The 16,990-nt window shown below is 54.1% G+C and overlaps 5 protein-coding genes across 5 annotated transcripts; 3 read left to right on the top strand and 2 right to left on the bottom strand.

Moving 5' to 3' along the window:
• The first annotated feature begins 774 nt into the window (after nt 1–774).
• On the top strand, nt 775–2,030 carry IE81DRAFT_325279 (hypothetical protein). The gene is made up of 2 exons (XM_025514466.1): nt 775–1,479; nt 1,567–2,030. The coding sequence occupies exons 1-2, from the start codon at nt 1,177–1,179 to the stop codon at nt 1,636–1,638; spliced, it is 375 nt and encodes a 124-aa protein (XP_025367919.1). The 5' UTR covers nt 775–1,176; the 3' UTR covers nt 1,639–2,030.
• A 1,130-nt stretch (nt 2,031–3,160) lies between these two features.
• IE81DRAFT_325278 (DNA repair helicase) lies at nt 3,161–8,125 on the top strand. Its single transcript, XM_025514465.1, has 15 exons — nt 3,161–3,274; nt 3,490–3,914; nt 4,038–4,264; nt 4,365–4,875; nt 5,105–5,721; nt 5,857–6,246; nt 6,347–6,517; nt 6,684–6,833; nt 6,936–7,028; nt 7,133–7,287; nt 7,406–7,466; nt 7,554–7,605; nt 7,689–7,717; nt 7,814–7,877; nt 8,002–8,125. The coding sequence occupies exons 1-15, from the start codon at nt 3,258–3,260 to the stop codon at nt 8,088–8,090; spliced, it is 3,051 nt and encodes a 1,016-aa protein (XP_025367918.1). The 5' UTR covers nt 3,161–3,257; the 3' UTR covers nt 8,091–8,125.
• Nucleotides 8,126–8,391: 266 nt separating this feature from the next.
• Nucleotides 8,392–9,584, bottom strand: IE81DRAFT_204783 (HA2-domain-containing protein). The gene has a single exon (XM_025510919.1). The coding sequence runs from the start codon at nt 9,407–9,409 to the stop codon at nt 8,693–8,695; it is 717 nt and encodes a 238-aa protein (XP_025367917.1). The 5' UTR covers nt 9,410–9,584; the 3' UTR covers nt 8,392–8,692.
• A 1-nt stretch (nt 9,585) lies between these two features.
• Nucleotides 9,586–12,540, bottom strand: IE81DRAFT_204777 (hypothetical protein). Its single transcript, XM_025510918.1, has 3 exons — nt 11,260–12,540; nt 10,844–11,157; nt 9,586–9,894 (listed from the first exon to the last, which is right to left on the bottom strand). Exons 1-3 carry the CDS (start codon nt 12,224–12,226, stop codon nt 9,871–9,873), a joined length of 1,305 nt encoding a protein of 434 aa, XP_025367916.1. The 5' UTR covers nt 12,227–12,540; the 3' UTR covers nt 9,586–9,870.
• A 3,182-nt stretch (nt 12,541–15,722) lies between these two features.
• IE81DRAFT_331429 (hypothetical protein) lies at nt 15,723–16,396 on the top strand (the record flags this gene model as incomplete). The annotated part of the gene is made up of 2 exons (XM_025515251.1): nt 15,723–15,840; nt 15,912–16,396. The coding sequence occupies 2 exons, from the start codon at nt 15,723–15,725 to the stop codon at nt 16,394–16,396; spliced, it is 603 nt and encodes a 200-aa protein (XP_025367915.1).
• Nucleotides 16,397–16,990: the final 594 nt, after the last annotated feature.

The following is a 16,990-nucleotide window of genomic DNA, read 5'->3' as shown; positions in this document are numbered from 1 at the left end:
GGGGGGGGGGGCGAACACCTTGACGTCTAACTTCTCTAATGACCCGCTCGAGGGTTTGGCTGCGCGAGCCTCCCTCTGTGCTCAGCGCGCGTGCCGTGCCGTATGCGGCTCGCCAACGCGACTCTTAGCGCGATATGCGCGTCGAAGCAGCAACACTTTGATGGGTGCTCCCCTTTCCCCATCATATCGGGCAATATTGAAGCAATGCATTGTGATTTGATCCATCAACATCATCCTGTCAGGCGCATGCGTACGGCGCGCACTTCTTCCTCGCGTTCCAAAACGTCGATCATGGAGCGAAGCTCGACGAAGGCTTCTAGCTTCGAACCTTGAACCCCACATAGCGTCTACGGCACGAAACCAGCTACGTACATGAGAACGGAATGGGTTACAGTGGACGATTGGAAGGGATGCTCCTCGTCCATTCGGTTCGAGCCAGGCGCATAGGAGCTCTCTGCTCCTCCTGGACCGCCTCAGAAGCGCTAAGCATGTAGCATCTCTGGATGTTCACGACCCGATAGTGTCAGATCACAGTAGCGCACCATGCTCCATCCTTTTCCCACCCTCAGCATGTGCACCACCGATGCGTGTCGACGCATCCATATCCTCGACCCAGACGACGCATTGCATCGTTAGGCTCTTCGCCAAGCTGTCGCTAGAAGGTGCCAGACACACGTGTGTGTCGACGGGAGAAATGTTCGCCGCATGCTCCACAAACTACACTCGATGCGGTATCGATCGAAGCGAGTGCACCCCCCCCCCCCCCCCCAGAGAGGCAATTTCGAGCGGAATGGCACGTTTTCGCGTAGATCGAAATGCGATCTGTTCGACCTGTCGTGTCGCTTTAGGTCTGCTAGCGCCAAATGCTCAGGAGGATGTTACACGGACGAGCCTTTGCGCTGCGCGCTACGTGCGCAGGCCGGTTCGCTTCAGCGCCAGCATGTCGAGTCGCTATGGTACACAGCAGCATGTTCCGCCATAGCACATCTCGTACCTTGTCGCGCTCGAGCACAAACGGCCTCCGAAAGGTATAAGATGGAGCACCTCGAGCTCGTCATTCCCAACCAATCTCTCCTCATCAAACACAATCCACTCCTCTCTCCTCTCTCTCTCTTCTCTCTCAAAAAAACTTAAAAACCCCTCTCTCGGTTCTAAACCACCAAAACTCTAATCAAAATGCAGTTCGCTCGCTTCGCCATCTTCACCGCACTCGTTGCCAGCGCCGTCATGGCCGCTCCCTCTCCCCAAGTCGGCGGTGAGGTCACGCCAGACACCAACACTGCTGCCAGCTCTAACGGCTCTTGCTCCGTCGGCACTGCTCAATGCTGCGGCACCACCAAGTCTGGCGATGACGCCAAGGACCTCGGAGCTCTGCTCGGCTTCACCGACCTGGTCGGAACTCTTGGTCTCTCTTGCCAAAAGATCCCCATCAACATCATTGGCGCTGCTGCCAACGTTGACAACCAGTGCAAGCAGACCGTGAGTGACACTTGAGAGCGATCGAGCTCTGTTTCCTTCCAGAATGACACCTGTTGATCACACCCTTCTCAACCTGCTCTCTCATAGCCCGTCTGCTGCACTGGCGAGCGTCACAACGGCCTCGTCCAGGTCGGCTGCACTCCTCTCCCCATCAACTAAGCGGGTCGATCACGACTACGCGCAGGGGCAGAGATAGAGTTTCACTTTTCATCTTCTGACACAAGGCCGCTCCACGGGACCAGGCAGAAGACCAGAGAGAGAGACGATAAGAGAGAGAAGAGGGATCAACCTCCTCGACTCGTCCATCACTCGATGGCATCCCCCCTCCGCTCGCTTCATTCGATCGGACAGTCTTGAATCTTTACACCATTCTTCTGCATTTGTAATCCTTTTACAATCCATCCACCAAACCTAATTCCATCCGCACCCCTACTCACCGCAACCCCCTCGCACCTTTCAATCGCATGCCATCTTTCTCACCCCTACACCCCTCATCTTGTTCGACCAGATCTTCTTGACGACACTTTTTGAACGATGACCATTCTTCTCTCTGTTTTGCTTGTTAGCATGAATAGTGTGATTGTCGTAGTCGGCGCATAAATTTGCGCAAATTCCCATGGCCAATGTGGCATGCGCTCCATTCGTTCGTGATTGTGAGAGTCCCGCTCACCTGCCCGTCAATGCCTGCGCTTTGCGATAGTTCGCGACACGGTCGATCGCCGCGCGCGCATCGACAGAACCTTGATCCGCGCTCGTAGCGATGAAAAAGTCAAGCCCGTCTGAAGGGATAGCAGAAGCGCGGCATGGATCATTACATCTGACGTGTAAATTGTTCCACGAATATAGCGGGGCCCGCGCTGCTCTGATTGCCCGCAATGGAGAGACACGCTTTGCACACGGTGCGTTGAAGCCGAGCGCACGTCTACACCGTCATCCGTGAATACCCTTCGTTTTGGTGCTTTGCGAACGGCTCATCGGAGAGAAACACACTGTGACTTGCGACTGGACTTTGGTGAGGCCGGACATCTTACGAAATAGGCAAAGTGCTGAGGATGAAGCGTAACATGAAACACATTCGCTGGACTTTTGTTGTGTAGCAGTGTCGCGCAGGTCTTGACCGACGATCCTCCAAAAAGCACCGCCGCGCAAGCGATTCATGATTCACGATTGTAAAGCAGTCGTCGCTCTCATCACCCCCTTCGACACTTACCGCCGTTCATTTTCATTTTCATTTTCATTCTTTTTGTTCTTCCAACTGCTTCTTCTTCGTTTCACGCTTCTTATAGTGCAACTATCCTATCGGATGCCTCGCACGCAAAGGCAGAACAGGATCTCGCTGCGCCTGTACATAAGGCCGATCAAAGCAGCAAGCACACCCGCTCCGAATCGCGGGCGTCGCGCGGGTCGTGTTGGGGGGGTGTCGCTTTAGACGGTCGAAACACACACAAATCACGAATGTCTAGAATATTGCCTGCCGACCGACCTCTTCTGAATTCAATTCTGAATCAAATGCATCTCCATCACGACACTCACGTGACTGTTCGTTTTGATGACTGCTGGCGGATGTCCGCGGAGCCTTTGGGCAAAACGCGACGCGCGACGTACGCGCCAAAGCGTGACTGGATGAACTCGTGACTGCAGTTCGTGCAGCTTCACTTTTGACTCTCGACTCTCGACTGCCCGCCCATCCCCTTCCACGATGCGAGGGAGCGGCTGGATGTCACAGAGCGGTCGGTGTACGGCTACACGTCTTGTCGTCGTCAGTCACCCTCACCCTGATGAATACCGTCGAGTCGTGAGTGCGAGCTCGAGTGCGAGTCACAGTCGTGCGTGCTTCTCGGGCTCGGCCGCTCTATGAATCGCCTGACCCTTCCTCGGCCCTCCTCATCAACGGCACGGCACGGCACGGCACGCCTTCACACCTCATCGCCCTGCTCGCCCAAATTCACAACCACATCCACGTAACGCACGCAAACCGCAAACCGATCTGGATCATCTGTATGCGTTCAGCATGACGATGGAGCTGAGCGGGAGAGAAGAAGCGGGCTCGGGAGCAGGGCAGAAGAGAGCTCACGCAAGCCAGTCTCTCCTCGACTCCCACTCCCAGCCTGAGCGCAGCACCAGCAACTCGATGCTCTCCCGCGATGATGGCACTTCCAAGGCGTCTCACCTCTCCCTCCGCACACCCTCCAGCTCGAGCGCCACGTCGCTCTCTCGAGAATTTTCGTTCCCCTATCCGCAAGCTTATCCCATCCAGTTGGACCTCATGCGAAACATTTTCGAATGCGCGGAACAGGGTAAAGTGGCGGTGCTGGAAAGTCCTACGGGCACGGGCAAAAGCTTGAGCTTGATCTGCGCGACGCTCACTTGGCTTGAGAGGAATGGACAGAGAGGTTCGTTGGGTGTGCTGGAGGGTCCGAAGGCGCGTGAGCTTGGTGAGTATCGGTGTCCTCGTGCGCGTGTATGCGTGTGTGCGTGTGGGCGTGCGAGCGTGCGCGGGTGAAGGGTGAAGGGCCCTCATGCTCATGCTCCTCTGCTTTGCGACCCCTCACATCCAGCATCCACCTCGACAGCCAGCATCACATCCAGCAGCGCCGCTGATGATGCTGAGCCGGACTGGGTGCGAGCGCACGCTCAAGCCCGTGCGAGAGCGGACGAGCAGAGGGGTCAGGTGGAGTTGAGGCAGAGGATAGCTAGAGCGCGGCAAGCGCAGCAGAAGGAAAAGAATTCCTCAATGGCGATGGAGAGGAAGAGTGCTGCAAAGTGGAACAAAAAGAAGAAGCGAGTGAGTGAGGTGCAGGTGCAGGTGCAGGTGCAGCGTCGCATTCCGGTGACGTGGAACTGCACTTGGCTCACGCCTTCGAGTCTTCCTCTCACCCTCGCAGCGCACGACGACGACGACGACGAGCGACGCCGCATCCGAATTCGAATCGGATTCCTACCTGCTCTCCAGCGGTTCAGGAGACGAAACATCTCGTCCGATCCCATCCGACGATTCTGCCTTTCTCTCTTCCGAAGTCCAAGCGCTCTTGGCTCAACTACGAGCTGGTGCCAGTGGATCATCATCGGCGCGCAAGGGAGGTCCGACCTGGGGATCCGCGATGAAGGAGGAGGATGAAGATGAACCTGCTACGCTGCCGCAAGTGTTTTATGCTAGTAGGACGCACTCGCAGTTGATGCAATTCGTGGCAGAGGTCAAGAAGACGAAGTTCGGAAAGGATTGGATGGAAAGCGAGGAGAAGCGAGACGAGCGGCAGGAGCGGGTGAAAGAGGAGAATACGAGATGCGTCTGTTTGGCTAGCAGGAAACAGATGTGCATCAATGAAGAGGTCATACGTACGGGAGAGACAAAGGGCATGGAGGCCATGAACGAAAAGTGCAGGGATCTGGCAAAGGGTGCGTACGCGCACCAGTGCTGCGACCCGCTGATGTGCGCGGCGTTGTGGCTACTGCGATTGACGTCGTCTTCACATCTCCCTCTTCCACCTCTGCATCGCTGCATTGCTCGACCGGCTCACTCGCTCACATGCTCGCTCACCCACTCACCCACCCACTCACTCACTCACTTACTGACTCACCCACCCACTCACTCGCTCACTCACTCACTCACTCACTACGCAAGCAGGCAAAGGCAAAAAGCGCTGCGAATACCTGCCTGCACAGGATGCGCAAGGCCGATCGCAGATTCTGGATTATCGCGATCGAGCCTTTTCGCGCGTCTCGGACTTGGAAGATTTGGTTGTGCTGGGCAAAGAGATGGGCGTGTGTCCCTACTACGCATCGCGCGCAGCTGCACGGACCGCCCAGTTGGTGGCTTTGCCTTACAATTTGCTGCTCAGCCAGACTTCGAGAGAAACTCTGGGCACGAGTTTGGACGGGGCAGTGGTGGTGCTGGATGAGGCGCACAATGTCATCGATACGGTGTTGGAGGGAGGTAAGGTACACGTGGATGAGGCTATGCTACGCGTGGCAAAGGAGCAGATCCAAACGTACCTCGAGAAATTCGCATCGAGACTCAAGGGCGTCAACGAGGTCAGACTGAGGGAATTCAGAACCGTCATTGAAGCTCTGCTCAAGTTTGCGCGCGAATGGGCAGGCAGAGCAAAGAGTGGGAAAGAGGGCGGAAAGCAGGAGCAGATGTTGAAAGGCGCTGAAGTGATGAAGAGAATTGGAGGAACCCTCGACCAGATCAATCTCGTCGCTTTGCACGCTCATCTGAGACAATCTCAGATTGCTAGAAAGGTGAGCTGATTGGTGATGCTGATGCGCGAATTTCAGCTTCTTTCGCGCGCGATCCTTCCCTGGACTGCCTCAATTTGCCTCGACTTGTAGGAAAGGGGCGCTAACTCTCCCAGTCTTCATTCGCATCACGACCAGGTCAGCGGGTATGCAGATAAACAAGCCATGAAAGCTCGAGCGGGCAATGCGGAGGGACGAACGGCTCGCAGCGCAATCAGCTGCATGCACGCCATTCAGTCGTTCATACTCGCCCTCTCAAACAGCAACGAAGATGGAAGGGTCTTCATTTCGATCGAAGAGATCCAACGTGAAGCGGCATTTGCCGTGCACTCCGGAACGTCAGACAGACCCCACGGAGTCGGTGCGGCGAGCGCGAGCGCTGCTTTGCGTCAGAGGCAGCGAGGTTCGGAGCAGGATGAAGAGAGCGTGGTCCATCTGCGGTACCAGCTACTCAACCCTCAAGAAGCATTTAAACCTATTCTTGAAAAGGCCAGATCGGTCATTCTTGCTGGAGGAACGATGGAGCCTGTGAGTGTCCATTTCGGTCTGTACACGAAGGCCAAGGTATGCTTATCATCGACTTGCAAAGCTAAAGCCTCTCTTGACTGCTGCCTTTGGCGCTGCTTAGATCTCAGACTTTACCACACAGCTCTTTCCGCAGATCGACCCGCAAAGATTTCACAGATTCAGCTGCGGACATATCATCCCCGCCCGGAACTTGCTCGCGGCCATCGTGCCTAGCGGACCTAGAGGCACAACATTCGAATTCAAGTATGAGTCTAGGGGCGACATCAACGTTGTGAGTCACATCATAAGGCATCTTAAAAGTCTTAGAATGAACCACGTTTTGGACAAGACTCAACCATCTACTTCTCGATTTGCCTCGCTCGATGTTGCGATGCCTTTTCGTCCTCCCTGGATGGCCATTCGATACCTCCTCACTTGCATTTGCCCAACTCATTCAGCTGGACGATTTAGCCAGTGCTCTTTCCAACTACTGCAACATCGTACCGCATGGCCTTGTCGTCTTCTTGCCCAGCTACGCCTTTTTGGAAAGCGCGACGCGAAGGTGGAAAGAGAGTGGGGCGCTGAATAGATTGGGCAACAAAAAGAAGGTGAGCGGTGCGCTCTCGTTACAACTTGATCTTTGCAAGGAGAGGATAGGATGCCGTTCAAGGCAGTCAATTTGTCGACTCACCCCAGACATGCCTTGATAGATCTTCTTTGAACCGAAGAATGCGACGGATGTGGATCGGTTGCTTGAAGAGTACAGAGCGGCGATCGATGCGGCGGACCAAATCCCGACTGGGGTGAGTACGTCGACTGTTTACAGGATGAAACGAGCGACATGGTACTGGCGGTCGACAAGTACTCATTCTCATAGTTGCAACCGTCATTGGCCTCGCTCAAGCAGGGCGTACCGGCAAGGACGGGCTCCATGCTGCTGGCCGTGGTGGGCGCGAAACTTTCAGAGGGAATCAATTTTTCGGACAGATTGGCTAGAGCGGTCATCATGGTCGGCATGCCCTTTGCCAATGCTGCAAGTGTGGAGCTCAAGGAGCGCATGAAGTGAGTCGAGCTGGCGGCTCTTCAGGAGCGAGCGGGGTCGTGCATCTGAACAGGGCATTGCCAAGAGCCGGCGATTTGATCGGGATGCTAACTGGACATGCTCCAAAATTTCCTGCAGCTATGTACGAACTTTGGCCAAGACTTCATCACTGGACTTAGCGTCCACAGAGAAGGATGCCGTGAGTGAAATGGACGACAGGCTCGCGGGTGATTGCTAGCGTGTCGGTCTGGTCATTCGCTGATCCCTTGTCATGCTCGCCGAACAGGGCCAAGAACTGTACATTAATCTGTGCATGAAAGCCGTCAATCAATCCATCGGTAAGCATGCGTGCTGATTCGCTCCCGGCGCTATGACGGCAGAGGGATCCGACGCTGATGCGCCCACGCTCTTGTGATCGCAGGCAGAGCGATACGTCACCAGAACGATTATGTGAGCTCGTGTTGCGCCTGCGGCCTCTTCGAGGACGTCTTGCTCCCTCTGGACTTTTCGCTGACCCAAACCCCCCTCTCTCTTGCTCTTCCTTAGGCCGCTCTGATCCTGCTCGACAAGCGATTCGCTCGTGCGGATATACGCGCCCGTCTACCAGGTTGTCAGTCCCTTCTTTTGGCCCCCACTCATCTCGCCTCCTTGCGCGTCTCTTGCCGACATTACGCTGACGCAGCACTCCTTCACTCCGCTCTCTCATATTTGCCGACCTCCTGATCCATGAAAAGGGATTCGAGACTCGACCAGGACGTTTGATCGATTCGGACCGTCCATAGCTGCTACTGGTGCCTTTTTTCGCGACAAGCGCGGGCAATGAGGCAAGAAGAGAGACGCGAAACGTTTTTGTGTGGGATCGACACGACGAAACTACCTTGCATTTTCTTTGTATACTACAAGTATCAAAAATCATCCTGTACCATCAAACTTCAATGTCCCACAGCTTCTCTACTAGCTCCAGCACCTTTTGGCATCTTTCTCTGCCCATCCAGCGCTCCGTTTCCGACTTCCGTCATTCCTGCAGCCTTTGCATCCTTTTTCTTGTCCGTCCCCGCAATCTCGGCCTTTGTGAAAGCGTGCGGTGCGACCTGCATGATCCATTCCGGCTTGACCTCCATGCACTGTCGCATATAATTGCGCGACGTTTCGACTGGAGAGAAGGAGGGGGGGGGGGCGGGCAAAAGCGAGTATTTTGAGACGAAATGCAAAGATGACAAGAAAGAAGAGGAGGACTCGACTCGACTTACCAAGTTCGTAGTAGAGGAGGAACTTGGACGGTGGAATTTGTTTGAAAAGACACGAACTCGGATCTGTGGCGGGATTGCAAACGCGTAGCAAATGATCATGATAACAATTTGGAGCAAAAGATGATCGAAGGAAGTGTCATGCTCAGATTCAGCTTGGAAGCGTTTCTTTTTGGGCTCACGAAGGAATAAGGCCGCTTCGATACTCACGTATATGAACGGTAGCGGCCTGCTTGATAGCTCGATAGCTTTCGCCTCCTTTTTGAATCGTGGCGGTATTCATGAAAAAGCCGCTAAGCAGGGCTTTCTGAATAGGCGTGACATCGCTGGAATCCTTGTTGCTCTGCAAGACGACTTCTGCCCTCTCGGCCAATTGGGCCAGCTGATCCCTGATATCTCGAACCCTGTTGAGCACTTTGGGTTGAACGAAATTTTCCATGCAAAAGCTGAAAGAGTATCCGGATTCGACCCACTGCTCCCAAATGTTCAAGAGCGTAAAGTGATCTCCTCCCGCACGAACAAAACTGGCCCTAGCCTTGTCCGCATGCAACTTCTTCTCCTTTGGACGAAAAAAGATGGAGGAGGATTCTTGAAGCATGGAAACGATGGAGAGCACTTCGTCTGTGCATCCAAACGTCTCGCTGGCAAGTATAGCTTTGCTCAGTGCGGGATCGATTGGAAATTCAGCCTGTCTCCTTCCCAATTTCGTCAGCTCTCCTCGATCGTTGAAGGAGCCTAGAGCGTACAGCAGTTCAAAAGACCGCATCAACGTGTCCGTTGGCGGCGGATCTAAAAAGTCAAAGTTGTACAAATCGTCGATGCCGACAGATTTGAGCAGCAGAACCACGTTGGCCAGATTGGTACGCTGAATCTCCGGCGTCGTGTGCGCTTCCATCTCGTTCTCGAACGCCCACTTTGTGAAGAGTCGGAAAGCTTTGCCTGGTCCCACACGACCTGCTCTGCCCGCTCTTTGATCTGCCGAGGCTCGAGAGCACTATGAAGAGGGAAGGGATGCGGGCAAGAATTTGATGCACAGAGATCAAGGCATCAACAACAGTCTGTAGCACGTAATCGGAATTCCGCACGCAGAGCTGAGCCACTCACCGGCACGACGGTCAAAGAGGACATGCCGGTCCTGGGATTGTAAGAATTTTGCTTGACGAAGCCGGGGTCGATGACAAAGACGACTCCATCGATGGTGATGGAAGTTTCTGCGATGTTCGTAGCCAGCACGACCTATCGAGTGGGGCGCATTCACGTGGACGGGCAGAGTGTCAGCACCCTACACAACACGTCCGCATGAAAGTCGGGCCGCTCTGAAGCACGCGTACCTTTCTAGCGCCCTTCGGAGTGGGCTCAAAGATTTTCGCTTGCATTTCGCTAGGCAGATTAGCATAGATAGGACAGACGATCAGTTCGCCAATCTTGTTCCCCAATGCTCTGGAAGTCTCTTGCAGATTCTCCATGGCCACATCGATCTCGTCTTGACCGGTCAGAAAGACCAAAATGTCGCCTGCAGGTTGCGTCGTGTGGATCTGAAAGACGGTGGTTATGGCCGCGTGAAGGTAGTTGGCTTCGGGTTGAGAGGTGTAGTGAATGTCTACGGGGAAGCGTCGACCGGGTACTGTAAACCCGTCCATGCACAGGGAGAATTGGAAACGCGATCAACAACATGCAGCGTGCAAATGCGTCCTGCATCCACCACGACTCACCGAAAAAGATTGGCGCATCGTCAAAGAACTCGCTGAACTTATCTGCATTGATGGTAGCGCTGCTGATGATCAATTTGAGATCCGGTCTGAACCTAGCCACATCCTTGACCAGTCCAAAGAGGATATCCGTAGAGAGGGTTCTTTCGTGCGCTTCGTCGATGATCAGCGCCGAGTAGCCTGCCAAATCCGGTTCGGTGAGGAATTCTCGAAGGAGCATACCGTCCGTCATGTATTTCAGCACGGTCACGTCCGACGTGCAATCTTCGAAGCGGATGCTGTGGCGCGCGTGTCGGCGTGGAGAGGATGATGGGGTCGGGTGAGAGCAGGAAAAGGGATCGTAGCAGAGACAACAAGACTCACCTGTATCCGCATTCCCTGCCCAACCTCACCCCCATCTCTTCGGCAACCCTAGCCGCTACGCTCATGGCAGCCACACGTCTAGGTTGCGTGCATCCCACCTTCATCCCATCCTTTGTGTATCCCGCCTCGTGCAAAAATTGGGGCAACTGCGTCGTCTTTCCGCTACCCGTCTCGCCCACCACGATCAGCACCTGATTGCCCGCAATGGCGTCCAGCAATTCCTCTCGAAGCGCATAGACGGGCAAGGATTTTCTCACCTGCTCGATCGACGAGACTCGAGCTTCGGCTTCTTTGATCTGAGCTTGCAAAGCGGCATCTTTGGAGGAGAGGGATGCGAAAGCGTCCGCCAATTTCTCGGGAGAATCCATGAGGAATTCAATGCGTTGAGAATCGTCGAACACGTACTCGTACGCTTCTTCTTCCTCTGCTTGTGCCAACGTCGTTCCTGCTATACCGCCATCTCCTGCGCGCAACGGTGCGATGCGAGACTTTTCAATCTGCTCCCGCTCAAAGAGGTCCACGTCTGTGATGTGATTCTTTTGCGCCAATCGCTCGTTGCGCGAATCTTCGTCTGTGGCGATGCGCGGGAGAGAGAGAGAGAGAGAGAGAGAGGGCGCGTGTGAGTTGTATGCGCGACGCGACGCGACGCTGCGGCTTGATCCATCGCACTCACACCTCTGATACAGAGCTTGTTCCTTCTTCTTGCTGTCCAATCTTCCCTTTTCGGTAATGTAATCCTCGGGCATCACGTACTTGTCCTCATCCTCATCGATTCCCGCCCTCTCTTCCGCAATCCTGAGCACCTCCTTCTTGTATTCCAGCTCTCTCCTCTCCCTCTTTGTCGCCTTGATACCGCGCAGATACCTCTCCTCATCCGCCACTTCCATGCGCAACAATTCCAACTGCTGAACGCTGCGCTTTGCCAAATATTCCTGACGAGAACGTTGACGCAGATCGGGCATGGCTAAGCGACGCGCACCCGCATCTTCAGCCAATAATCGACGAGCTTCTATTTCGGGATTGGATTTGGATGATCGATCCTCGATCAATCGCTTGCTGCTCGATGACCCGCTATCGCGCTCCCGCATACGTCGACTGAATTCGTCCCGCTCCTGCGCATCTTGCAATCGCGCCTTTTCCAATCGAACATCTTCCGACTCTTCTTCTGATCCCGCTGCCTCTTCTCGTCCGCGCTTCCTTCCTCGCTCCACGTCTTCTTCTCCTTGGTCTGCTGTCGCTGCCGCCAGTCGAGCCTTTTTCTTTTTGCGCTTTTCAGGCTTGATAGACAGACTTTCCATCTCATCGGCATCGTCCAGCAACAAACCATATCTCTGTCTCTCTCGTTGCATAGGCAGCGCAGCGGTGCTAGCAGACGCAGAGGGGGTCTGGATGGAAGCGACGGCCGAGGCCGGTCGATCCGCACGTTGCCACAAACCCTTGACGAATGCTTGACCTTCCAGATTGTCGGGCAAGCCCAATGAAGAGAGGGAAGAGGAGAGTGCGGAGAGGGAAGAGCTTTGAGTGGCTGTTAGCAGAAGGTAGTCGATCATGGAGGAATCGGATAGACCGAAGAGGGACATGGAGTGGTCAGACACCCAACGTCGAAGCGTCGCATTGCTGCTGCTGCTGTTGCTGGACATGATCGCGAGTGCGAGAAGGGGGTTGCGGGTGAGCGCCTTGATGAGATGGTGCAAGAGAAGGAGGAGGAGGTCGTCGAGGGTGGAGGTTGAGGATGAGGCCAGGCTGAGCTGAGCTGAGCTGAGCTGAGCTGAGCTGAGCTGATATGTCAGTGGACGAATGAGCGGCCACTACGCTCGAGCTCACGTTGAGCTTGCAAGGCGTCGTCGCAGGATAGAAAGATCTTTGAAGGCGGAAAAGCTGAGGCATTGCGTGGAAGTGATGCGGACAATCTGAATCAAGTCTCGAGCACTCGTGACTGGTCACGAGTTACCCACGACTGAGTTTTGAGTCGAGAGTGGCACGCAACCATCCCAGGTGCATGCATGGATCGTGGATGATGTTGCTGTTTTCCCCCCGCTAGCGCGTCACGTGATGCATGCTGCTGGTCGCTCGCTTGCCCTGAACGAACGCGTGACGGACGTGTGCGCGTTCAACGACAAGGATGTGATCGCGTGTTACGGTCAAAGTGGCCTACGAAGCCTCCACGAGCACATGTACATCAAATAGAAGCCTACACTCGTGACCACTCTATCACGAACTGCATCATTCACTTTATGATTGTATATCGATCGAACGGGATGTCCACAGTGCAAAGGGCAGTAGTACAGTGGCATGCACTGCTTAGGCGCACCAGCACGTGCCTCCATCAACAACGACCAGACTTGAGTCGACAAACTCAAGAATTCGGCTCCAGTCGAGCGGAGGGGATCGATTCGCGATTCGATTGCATTCAAATCCTCGCATGCGGACGCGACGTTTCACGACTTGGACGTCCTGCTGCGAAGGTTCAAGCGTGCACATGCCAGACATACAAAAGATGAGAAACTACGCTTCGAAGGACTCTCGAGACGACTTCACGAGGCATAGGCATTGCCTGCCCAGGGTATGTATGCTCTGCCGCCGACGCGCTCGAATCGAAGAGATGTTAATTGATATCGAAGCACAAAATTGAGCTCTCATTCGGATTTCGAATATCGAGATGGCATGCTGACACCATGCAAACCGTACGTCTGCCCCGTCGAAACGTCCCACGTACCGCGAGGACTTTGAATCACGTCGTTCGCCAAAGTCAAGAGTAGCAGCCCGCTGAACTTCTCACACACCCCGCTTCATCTTCGTGCTTCTCGAAGGCCCGGTATGGGCAATCAATGAATACAATAACTACTCTTTTCTCTTTGTCCCAAGCCATTTGACTGCCCCACCGTCGGTCGGTCCCTACACGCCAGCCACAGAGCATGACCACGCTCTTACCGAAGCGCTGCCAGCAATCGTGACTGAAAAACCCGCACCGAGCCCGTGGTACTTGCTTTCGACTGAAGCAAATGAGCGTGTCTGGCTGTTGCGTCGACTTTGTGAGATATGTGGCCTTGATAGTCGGCGACACAGTAGGCGTGCGCTGCGATGCGTCAGGAAGTCTTGCACAGTCGTGCTCTTTTCGCAGGGGCTCATGTCGTCAAGACACCGTGCAGCTGCTGCAGCTATAGCAGACGGAGCAGGGGGTGACACTGTGACAGGCTCATATCAAGAGCCTTTCTGCAAGTCACGAATCTTGGATGCGCACGCAGGCGGATTCGAATTCGGGAAGTTCGAGTGCGTGGCTTACCGTAAATGAAGCCAATTTGCAGCCCGTATAGATATAGACAGAGAGTCAGAGCGACGACTCCCCGCGTCGCCGTCCACTTTCATTTCCAGCTTTGATTGCAACCCTCGAGATTGACTGTGACTACACATATGTGACGAGATTTGAGGGCAGTCACAGTCAGGAATGTCCCATCCATCCATCCATCCATCCATCCATCCATCCATTCTGAGCGTGAGCGCGACTGGAAACCGCAAGCACGCCAACACGCTGATCACCATGCTGCCTCTACAACAGCGACGAGCATCTCAGACGCTCACTTTGCAACCGGCCCAGGAAAATCTGCTCCCCGTGTGGGCACGCACAGCTTCGTCCGGGATGTCGTGAGCTGTATATATGCACTCAAACTCAAGACTCGGAAGCACGAAAACAATCAAGAATACATGAATACGAAGCTGCTTACATCGACATCATAATCTTAATCGCAATCCTCTATATCGAATCGTTGATCATCGAATGCAACCAGTCTGAGCATGAGTGCAAGCGCGAGGGAGCCTCAATGCTACGGCGGACGATCTTGGATGGCAGGATATATCAAATACAAACGTGTAAATCAAGGCGTCATGTCCACAGCGAAGCAAGAACCCACGGTAAAGCTGCACTCGTGCATGACTGAAACATATGACCTCGTGTATATGCACAAAAGCCGTCATTGCTCGGCTACTACTAGCTTGCCATCAATTTGTTCTGAATCATTCACATTCTCCTTCGTCTTGATTGTGACTTCCAAGACACGCTCGTTCGGCGTTTGGGCGCGATGATCAAGCAGGTCTCAGTGGATGCGCATCATCGTGTATTGCTGTCTCGCACCGCCAGATCAGGTCTCAGAAGAAAATTGCGAGTCTCGGCTCTTGCATGACGAGGGCGCATCAAGAAGGGCCGCACCATGCCTAGACTAATCAGAGCAGGTCAATGAGAAATTTCGCAGCGCAGATCCGTCAAGCAAGCACATTTAAGATTCAATTCCTAATTCTGATTCAGATTGTGAAACAACGTTTGAGTTGCTGCTGGCGTACGTGTTTAGGGACCGAGGAATGCGAAAGAGGAACATTCTTGACTCTGATTTGAGGGTATAAAGTGCGACTCGGGAGGCATAGAAAGCGCTTTCAATGCCTGTATAGGATCCGCCCCTTTGCGGAAGGTTTGACGTCAGTGTGAGTCTTGTCTCAGTGACGAACTTCATTCAGCTCTGACTACCGTCCACATCGATTCAAGCCTTCATATCTACCTGTAAATGAATAATGCTGACCCGCTCTTGCGCCACCACGCCCCCTCGAATCCTGACGCAAATACCGATGACTTGGGAATGATCGAAGCATGAAATCACTGAATGAGAATCTTCCACGATCAGCCATCGGTGACTCGCAGTGCGGCTCCATCGTCCGGCACTCTATCGATCCAACAAAGAGGCTCAAAGACGAGTCGAACACCTTGCGATCGAGACGACCCGCTGCCATTCACATTTCGAGGGTGCAATGTGCGTTGATACATACGAGTACCCGGTGTAGCGAGCTGCTGGAATCGAAGTGCAAAGCCGTTGCGGATCCGTCGTATTGTGTGGATTCGAAATGCGCCGTGAGATCTCGAAATGCATGTGAGACTCGAGATGTTTGTGACTTGATCATTGGCGACATCTCCTCGGTTTTGGGTCACTAAATGAGCAGCTAAGGAGGGCATCCATCCTCTCAACTCCAGAGTGGACAGCTATAAGAGTGAACGTCAAAGTGGGTTCTCTCCGCCGCACAGTGGTCACACAGGCCATACGCTACGCATCACCGACACCCTTTTCAGAGACTTCATCGACTGCCCATATCATCATGTTGTCGATATTCAAAGCTTTTCTCCTTTTTGCCCTGCTCATGTTCGCAACACAAGAGCTGAAGCCGGTGCTCTGCGTGCCGTCTTCTTCCTCCAAAGACATGATGCGCCTCGACGGTGAGAAATTTAGGGGAGCGTGTGCAATGGGCTTGTCTGACCGACTTTCGATACCTCGCATCTCCTCACAGGCCTTCACTACTTTCTCCACAAGCGTCATCCTACGTTCTGCTTTACGTGCGGCTGCCCCAGACCACCTTGCAACAGAGGCGAACTTCATCAGAGCGTTTTCAGCTCGGCTTTGGACGAGCGCACCGAGGATACGCGCATCATCCATCCTCGCGACGTCATGATCAATGAAGACGAAGCAATCGTGGAGGAGAGAGAGTCTCAAGGTAAAGCCCTACGATACGGAGATGCACTTTCTGACATTTCGCTTGCCATTCATCAAGAGGATCCGCCTCCCTGCTACAAGTGCGGATGCCCAACCCCTCCTTGCTCAGCAGCCACTAACAAGGACATTACGCTCCTCGATACGACGCTACGCACTGTGCAAGGCATCAGCGACCAGATTGTCGACCTCGAAGGGGACCTTCTGAAGCGTATGGCAGAGAAGAAAGCCCATCTTGACAGTCCCTCAGCTGGTGCGAGGGACGACACTCCACTCGAGGCCTGAGAAGATCCGCTCCGCCATGATCATCGAGCAGTCGCTCTCTACGTGGATATTCCATTTCAAGCCTCCAAGACAAGTTTCGCGCTAAATAGGGCTCTTGAGATTGCTTGCGAGCTGAACCATCCAGCACACCAACCATCTTCCTGGCAACCGGACAGGCGAGGCGAGGCGAGGCGCACCACTCGTGACTCGTGCCCATCGTCCATCCCACACCACACTACTCAGAGAAAACCAACTCCTTCCGCAGTTGCGTCCCATCTACCTCCGACAGAACGATCCAATCCCTCCCCAATCCTTGTGTGATGCTCTTGCATCATCAAATGCAGCCACCTCGTCCGCGTCCCCAAACCTCGAGTCTTTAGCGTTCAAAGATCCACACTCGAATCCGATGCCGTGTGCTGTGCGATGTGAACCTTGCAGCGCTGCAGCGCAGTCAATCGCAAGCCGGAATGTCAAGGATAGGAGCGCCTTTCGAGCATCGATCGTCGTACGTGTCGCGAGCAAGGGTCTTGTGCATGCGCGAACGAAACATTTCCGACAACTTTAGGCGCATCAGCCTACGAGATACGAGGCCCAGAGATCGTCTGCGCTTTCGAG

This window comes from Ceraceosorus guamensis (genome assembly GCF_003144195.1).
Source record: "Ceraceosorus guamensis strain MCA 4658 unplaced genomic scaffold IE81scaffold_58, whole genome shotgun sequence".
NCBI lineage: Eukaryota > Fungi > Basidiomycota > Exobasidiomycetes > Ceraceosorales > Ceraceosoraceae > Ceraceosorus > Ceraceosorus guamensis.
Note: the sequence above shows the minus strand (reverse complement) of the source record. Positions and strands in the feature narration are given on the sequence as shown.